The sequence below is a fragment of the Cornus florida genome, unplaced genomic scaffold (assembly GCF_030987335.1).
Source record: "Cornus florida cultivar Cherokee Brave unplaced genomic scaffold, ASM3098733v1 CherokeeBrave_3.0.0_Hap2_Chr03, whole genome shotgun sequence".
NCBI classification, from domain to species: domain Eukaryota; kingdom Viridiplantae; phylum Streptophyta; class Magnoliopsida; order Cornales; family Cornaceae; genus Cornus; species Cornus florida.
The window spans coordinates 17,007,355-17,016,005 of record NW_026775573.1 but is presented as its reverse complement, the minus strand read 5'-3'; the positions used below and the strand labels follow the sequence as shown (position 1 = coordinate 17,016,005).

The following is an 8,651-nucleotide window of genomic DNA, read 5'->3' as shown; positions in this document are numbered from 1 at the left end:
TAAGGTTTACTCAAACTTGATGTAAGAATTCAATCTTTTAATTGAATGATACATCATGTTTTATTTTTGCATAAAACTTGTCTCTATGTGATGAAACAAGATCTATGAATTTAAATCCCTCGAAAAGTTTTTAAAACTAGCACGTTTCCCAACAGCTATTTGGTCTCACTCCTCTTATAGTGTAATTTAAAAAGATTATAGTATGACATTCATATGCAAATCTCTTCATAATTTCTTATGTTTTATGTCGAGTTGGACTCGATTATAAAGGATTTTCAACCATTCAGTAACTAAAAATAGCCTTGTGGTAAAGGAAACCTGTATTATCCTATTCAAGTCTGTTAGTTTGAGTGGTATTATCACAACAGTCAACATGTAATTCTTTTCTATTAAGCCAATACCATATTATTAACGGAAGACACTTCGGGCGGAATATTTGTAGGATCCATCACAGCAATGTAATTTTAGGAAAGTCAGGTCCGTCACTACACTCCAGTCTTAATTGATACATATAATTCTCATTCCATTAAAAAAAACATAAAATTCTTCTTTTTATTAAAGTACACAGTCTCTCTCAACCTTTCACCCTAGAAGCCTTCAAATGGGTCATTTATGTTCTAAAAAAACAAAAAATAAAAAAATAAAACAAAACAAAACAAATAAAATAAAATAACCAACCCAATAATCCGTTGGGCCGGCCCAAGTTGCACCCTGTAAGAGTAGGTCCATTATAAATTCTTCATTCTGCTTATCTACGTCACCAAGAGGAGTAGGGATAATATCTAAGGCAGCAGTGAGCGAGTGATGTAAGGCATCATCATATGAGTCCTGATTCTTCTCATCGCCCTCGTAAATCAGACTAACCCCTAACCTCTTCATCCACAACTGTTTTCCATACGATTGTCTGATTGTTATTTCCACTTCATCTCCAACGTCCAACCGACAATGTTTAAGCTGCCGAATTGGTATGTAGGATAGGCACATTCGTTCAAATCTATCTGCATAAAAATATATTGGTATTTCACAATGTGGTCCCCGAGACCACTTGGTTTTATTAGAAACACAATATGTAACCATGTATGGGAATATAAAATCTCCAGAGACGCGCTGAGAAAAAACAAAACAAAATATAATCCCTTGTATTATCCGACCCACGAGCTCAGGCATTTGAAAAGGTATAAAGTATCCCTCACTCTGGTAGTTGCACCACCTCGGAAGCTCACCCCCGGAAAAACAAATATGCAACTCTTGTTCTCGATGTCCCTACATTAGATTAGACCCACGAACCAAGTTAATTGGTTTCTTCTAGTACTACACGCATAGGGAGAGTGTTGTATTTGTACCTGATATCTGAGAACATTTCTTCTAAAATTATACGCAGCATTGTTGTTGACTAATTTGGGACAACCGTTAAAAGTCATGAATTGTCTGTGTGCTGCTTTTGATTCAATTGACATGCTCTGCAATGCTGTGCAGTCATTTGCTCGCAAAAACTTTAAATTTACTGGAAGGCCGGGAAGTGATTCAAGCCGAGTACACGTTTGTGTGAAGAGAGTCAACAGTTGTGGATGGCTAGTGATGGTAGCTGGTAGGTTAGAAAATTTGTTTCCGCTAAGATTCAAACATCCCAAGGACACCAAACTACCAATTTCACTGGGCACATTTGTTATATTGCAGTTTTCCATAGATAATTTCCTGATGCTACTTGACAATTGTAAGCTTGATCCAGGTGGGGATCTTCGAAAAAATGCTGGCCATTCTAATTTGGAGCAACCGGACATATTGAAATAATCGAGAGACTTAAACATGAAAATGCTCGGGGGAATCTTCTTCAGATTGTGGCAATTCTGTAGATCCAAGACAATAAGATTTTCCAAACTTTCAATAGATTGGTGAACCTCTACCAGCTTTGTATAATCAGCAAGCAACAATTTCTCAAGACCGGTGAGCCCCGTGAAGTCTGGAGTTTTAATCAAGAGATAGGAATGACTGAGATCGAGGTATTTCAATTTGCACAAAACCTGTTAGGAACAGAAAGAGACAATAAATTTTCGAGCATGTCATTGTATAATTTAAGTAGTTTGAAGCAGATGATTAAAAAAACAGTAGTATCAATCATCATACCTTTGTTCCTCTCCAAACTTGTTTGAGTTTGCTATAGCTCAAGTCAATGGCAACCAAATTATCCATAATTAAGGTTGGTGGTATACATTCTAAAGAAAATCCTTTCCAAGACAACCATACAAGTTTTTTAGAGAGATGTTTGTAGCTTCCATTTACTTGGACATAATTGAGATGAAGCAATCTCAGCCTCTTCATCTTTGTAAATGCCTCCGTATTTACTTGTAGCTCCTCTGATTCTGGCAAGTTCAGGACTAAGCCCAGAACATTCTCTGTCCCCTAATGACAATAAAGCATATATAAGTATATATGTGTGTATGGGTGTGCATGTGACATTGAATTGAAAATATGGTCACATACCAGATTGTGAGACTTTCATGATGTGTCATGTGCTATGGTATTTTTAAAGTGGCAAGATATGTAATTAAATTAGGCATTAGACTCTTACCGTGTCATATTTTAGTACATCGAGAATGTCTTCATGATACCACAATCTACTACGTTCGCCAGACTTTGTAAGGAATTCTTGGCGGACGATCTCTTTTGCAATGTCTTGAATCAGATCATGCATCATCAGTTGGTTATGCCGATTGATGCTTACAAGACAACGATCAGATAGAATGTCAATATCAATATCTGGGTAAAAATTGCATCCTTCTAGTATTTTGATGGCCAAATCTTGGTCCATTCCAACAAAAAAACATGCGATATCTAGGAATAAACCCTTCTGTTTATCATCAAGTGAGTCAAAACTCTGCCTTAGTATATCTTGAACTTTAGGATCAGGAATCTTTTTCAACTTCTCCAATTGAGCTTGCCATTTATGTACCGCTTTACTAGACAATAAAGAACCTAAAGTTGTAAGAAGTAAAGGAAGTCCCTTCGCATAACACACTACTGCGTCAGAGAGGCTTTCATAACCTTCTAGAGGACAGTCTCTTCTAAAGGCATGCCAACTGAAGAGTTGAAGAGATTCCTCCATATTCAACTCCTCAAGATTATACACCTCATCCACTTGAAGTGACTTTATTGCAGACAAATCTCTAGTTGTTACTATGATTCTACTTCCAGGACATACCCAATTACGATTTATAGCCAAAGCACTCAATTGGCTGTTGTTATCCACACCATCGAGAACAAGAAAAACCTTTCGACACCATGCTTGACATTTTATCACCTCAATTCCATGATCCCCGCATCTTATTTTCTCATTTTCATCATTTAGGAGATCCGACATAAGCTGTTTTTGAAATTTAACGACACCGTTGGTATCCCTAGAAATTCGTCCAACATCATGAAGAAAGCTACTGCTTTCAAATAGATGAAAACGATGAATGCGATTATACAGTACTTTAGCAATGGTAGTCTTACCAATTCCACCAATCCCCTATATGGCAATAATCCTAACATCATTGATAGCGCTATTTGACCCCAACATTAGAAACTTAGTCACTTGTTGTGATACCCCCGAATTTCCGGATGCGGGTTGGCCAAGCCCACGCCCGATTACCCGAGGATATCAAAACAATTAGCAATTTAATGAACACAGAATACAATATAGAAAACAAGAATAAATAAAATTTTGCTGAAAAGAACCTAGAATGATAGTCCAATAATTGAAAACCTCAGAATAAATAATTTCATTGATAATTAAAACTATTTTTGATACAACTGATCCACCAAGAATGGAAATCGTTCTCCAATGTATACAACTCGGGAATCCATCTAGTGGACCCCTAAAAACCAATGGTACTCAAAAGACTGGAACAAAACCCAAGTCTTAACATGAAATAAAATCCTACGCCATCAGTAGAGTGAATAACTGTATATGCTCAGCACGATCACGCTCTACAGCTCAGAACTGACGAACACCTGAAAAAAAATAATAAAAGGGTGGGTCAGGCCCACTAGCAAGTTCTAATCTAACTGCAATCCATACAGTGACCCGATACGCAGATACACCATAGATACCTCACAATATCTATCTAGTCCATACATATATATATCCACACTATGGGACATTCACTGAACTACAGTAGGGATCTCAACCTGAATAGAAGGCATCATGCGAATACGCACCCAAAGGTGGGCATGAGTACCTAGACCTAACAGGGTACACCCAACCTACTATAACCAGCTACACGTCCACTGCATATACGCACCCTAACCAACAAGTTTGAGACTCAAGCTCAACTCGTGGTACCATAAACATATATATCTAAACTCCGTTCCTAACCATTCACAAGAAATCCAATAAGTCATTCGGCGTATTCAACCGTACCGACTTATATATATATAAGGAGGATTTATTTAACAACCCGTTCCCTTATTCCAAAATAGGTAGGACTGAGTATTTTAAATCAGTCTGTCCCTAGTATGCCACCGTCCCATACCGGTGCATACAATCCACAAAGTCCATATAATTGATAGAACCAGTCATACTGTTCACCAATTAAAATCCATAAGGTAGGAATTAGCATTTTGAGCTAAACCATACCTAGTATGCCACCGTCCCATACCGGTGCATACCATCCTCCATATCCATGTAAATTACAACATTCAAATGATAAGCAAGTAATTTACAATGCAAAACCAAACCCAGATAATTGACAGAATTTTAATGTGAGAATTCAGCAATTAAAATCCAATACATAATTCCAAATAATTGGTCAAATTTAATATAAGAATTCAGCAATTATAATCCAATATATGATTCCAAATAATTTACCGAATTAAGTATAAGAATTCAACAATTATGTTCCAATACATAATTCCAGGTAAATTACAAGGCATAAATAATAAGCACGTAACTTATAGTCCAAAACCAACCATCCACATCGTTGCAGAATAGTATTTAGTATTTCAACAACTTAAAACCAAAACCATGTAAATTACAGACTATGAATGATAGTACAGCATTTTAGCAATTATGTTTCAATACATAATTCCAGGTAAATTACAAGGCATAAATAATAAGCACGTAATTTATAGTCCAAAACCAACCATCCACATCGTTGCAGAATAGTATTGAGTATTTCAACAACTTAAAACCAAAACCATGTAAATTACAGACTAAGAATGATAGTACCGCAAGTTAAAATCCAAAACCAATATCCAATTAATTACTGAAGATTTTTCAAAGTTTCAGCAACTTAAATCCAAACAATTAACCATATAGTTGCAGGAGATGATTTAATAAATCAACAACTAACATCCAGAGCCTGCATAGATCACATCTAACACATCAACGACCCTATAATATATTTAAAACCATTTTATAAATATATTAAATCCCACTGGAATGCCTAAAAATAAGCTTAAGCATTTAAAACTTCATCCATCCACCAATCGTATACAATTGTACATAAGTGTTATACAGTTAGATCCGTTAATTTAGAATTAACCTTAAATTAATTTAGGGTCTTAATAACACCCAAAAATTAACTATTTAATCCCTCCGTGAAGTCTCATTAAATTTCTAAAATTTAATCAAGCCATTCAGTTCCTTTCTCTGTTAGTAGCATACACCGTTGTATATTTTTACACTGCTTCATCCTTTGTCTTAAAGACTTAAACCATGCAACATTAAGTTTAATAACACTTAAAATTAACTACTTAGATCCTCTGTTAAGTCCCTACAGTTCATTAGAATCATTCAGAAGCCCAAACAATGCTCAAAACACCAAACAGAGCCCTAAAACCACTTTCTGGACGTAAAAACAAATTGGAGCCGGCTCTTGGAATGGAGGAGCCGGTTCTTCCCCTATTGGAGCCGGCTCCAATCCCCTAGGAGCCGGCTCTTGCTGAAGGGGAGCCGGCTCTTGACTTCCTAGAGCCGGCTCTCTCCCTCTTGAGAGCCTCCAGTTCAGTCTCTGCTCCGTTTCCGTCAATCTGCTCCTTCTCTGGTCAGTCCCTACCCTTCTGTTTATTTCTTAAACTGATCTTAAGGGTTTATTATCACTCTATTAACATCTCCAAGGTTTGATTACAGTAATTTACAACAATTACAAAGCTTAAGGTTGCTACTGAACTTACCAAGCTTTTAGTATCAAAACTGAAACTATATGCAGAAACAGAAACGGAACAGATTGCACACGTATTTAAAACCGAATAATAACATCCCTATGAGTTCTGTATAACCCCAGTAGAGTTCCTATATTGTGTCTACAAGAGTTGCAGTCAAATACAGAAACTAAGGCTACCATGGAAACCATATGCTTAAAGCACAGAAAACTGAAACACCACTTGCATACACTGTAACAGATATTGATTTCAACACATACAGACCAACAATATAACACGTAATAAACATATCAATTCCAGTTTCTGCTTGATTAAACCCTAGAGATTATCTAGGTGCACAGAACACGACTCAAAGGGAAAGAGGAAGATCGAACTTGCCTTTGTAATAGTTGGTCTGCTTTCCTCTGTTCTGGCCACACTGAAATACTGCTTAGCCTCCTATTACTTCTGTGTTTCCCTTCTCCTATGTTTGGCTTTGAAACCTCAGTCGAGAACTCACAATTTGCTCTGTTATCTCAACCCTTACTCTGCATCTCTCTGTGTTTTGCAGAACCCTCTACGTGTATATGCTATGTGATATATCGTAAAACCCTAGCTTAACGCATAATGGAGTATTTATAAACTAAATACTAAAACCCTAATCCTTGTCACATTGAGATAAAGCCCTAAACTTAATCCGAGTTTAGTTAGATATCAGATGCTTATGAGACGGCTCCAAAAACCCTAACTAACACGTATCTAAAACCCTAGTTAATGGAAATTACATAATTACCCTGTTCAAAAATTAAATACTTAATAAACAATTAATTTAAACCCATTAATTAAATCAAATAAGGAAGCAACGAATCACTTAAAACACATAAAATAAATAAAACAAGTAATTAAAATAAACCAACAAATAAAGAATTACACCCTTAATTAAAATAAACAATAATAAATCAATTAAATCAAATTATCCAATTAAGTCAATTAATGCAAATAATGTTAAATAATTCAACTAAGACAATTAAACAAAAATAATAAACGCAAATAAATAATTAACAAATAAATCAATTAATACACACAAATAAATAAAATAAAAATGCACATAAAATAACATTTAAATTCCAATTTTATCCCTTTTTAAAGTAGGGGTATTACATTTGTTCAACACTATGCTCGATTCCAACTTGATACTCTGGAACACTTAAGCCCGTAGGATTTAATTTATCTGCCAATCCATTAACAACGGACTTAATACACGTTGACTCACTCCTGTCCAATTTTTATTGTTAAGAAAAAACAAAAATCAAAAAATGAAATTAAGCAAATTTACATACAAAGAGGTGAAAATTCAAAATAAATAAGTGATCAAACAGTGTTAGAATGCTTTTTTGAAGAGAATAAAGAGAAATAAGTACCCGTTGGCCACATTTTGCAAGACGTAACCGAACAAATTGCCAGCCTTTTCTAGAGCTGACCTCCAAATTTTCACCTTTTTCAAGTCGAACCGCTTTCGTGACTGGCAAACGCTTCTGCATAACAATCGCTCTGTGATTGAACATTAAAAGGTTCGACGTCATAGAAGATGGGAATAACAATCTGATTGAGTATCGTCTTGCAATCCATGATCTTGACAAGCTCGTCAAGGCACCATTCTGAGGAGGCGTAGTTTTTCGAGAATACGATAACGGAAACTCTTGATTTCTCAATTGTTTTCAACGATCCAGGACCAACTTCTTCACCTCTTTGGAGTTTAGTGTCATCTCTGAATGTGTAAAAACCATGCTGATCCAAAGCAGCCAAGAGGTGACCAGTAAATTTCTTGCGAGTATCAAGGCCGCTGAAAGACAAGAAGACATCGTAAACACAGGAAGCTGCCATTTTTAAAGCTCAAACAGTTTTGATCAAATCAAAGGAAGGAAAGGAAAAGGAAAGAAGAGAAAGGTTGGGTTTGTGCTTGAGAGAGGGCATAGCCCTGACTTATATATAGATCAGACAATGAGTTTCATGTCATATTTTTCCAAGCATCTATTAATTGAAAAGACTTCATATAATAAAAGTCTCTCACACACACTATACAGTGTGTCGTTACTGTTTTGAAGTTTTATAAAAAAATTTGGTGAAAATTGAAGGAGAAAATTACTACAAAGTTTTATATGGTAGGGTTCATATACATTACTAAATAGTAATGATTTTTTTTTTCCTGCACATTTTTAATGTAGAATGGATTTCACTTTACCCTCTATTTTACTTTTGTTGAAAGCAACATTATGATTTTGATTTTTTTAAATTAAAATATCAACTTCAATAATAATAAATTTGTTTTATTTTCTGTTATCAAATCCTTAAAAGGCAAAATAAAAAACAGAACGTGTTTAAAAATATGTTTTTATTTTTCTAAAGTTGAAAATGTTTTTTATTTTTGTGAAGAAAAAGGAAACAATATCTTTTATTTTTTATTATTATTTTTTTTTATGTTTGCTATGTTTACCATTGTTCATTCCAAATAGAAATTAGTGTCACGT

General features: G+C 35.2%; 1 protein-coding gene across 1 annotated transcript; it reads right to left on the bottom strand.

The window, feature by feature from the left end:
- Nucleotides 1-587: 587 nt before the first annotated feature.
- LOC132301193 (disease resistance protein Roq1-like) lies at nucleotides 588-8,007 on the bottom strand. The gene is made up of 8 exons (XM_059798469.1): nucleotides 7,635-8,007; nucleotides 6,324-6,375; nucleotides 6,157-6,181; nucleotides 2,570-3,508; nucleotides 2,281-2,400; nucleotides 1,344-2,021; nucleotides 679-954; nucleotides 588-617 (listed from the first exon to the last, which is right to left on the bottom strand). Exons 1-8 carry the CDS (start codon nucleotides 8,005-8,007, stop codon nucleotides 588-590), a joined length of 2,493 nt encoding a protein of 830 aa, XP_059654452.1.
- Between the last annotated feature and the right edge of the window lie 644 nt (nucleotides 8,008-8,651).

Coding starts and splice junctions, on each gene's coding strand:
- LOC132301193 (XM_059798469.1), bottom strand. CDS start 8,007: ATGGCAGCTTCCTGTGTTTACGATGTCTTCTTGTCTTTCAGCGGCCTT. Junction 2,022..2,280: donor TTCATCTCAATTATGTCCAA/GTAAATGGAAGC, acceptor TGTTCCTAACAG/GTTTTGTGCAAATTGAAATA. Junction 618..678: donor CCGGCCCAACGGATTATTGG/GTTGGTTATTTT, acceptor TTGTTTTTTTAG/AACATAAATGACCCATTTGA.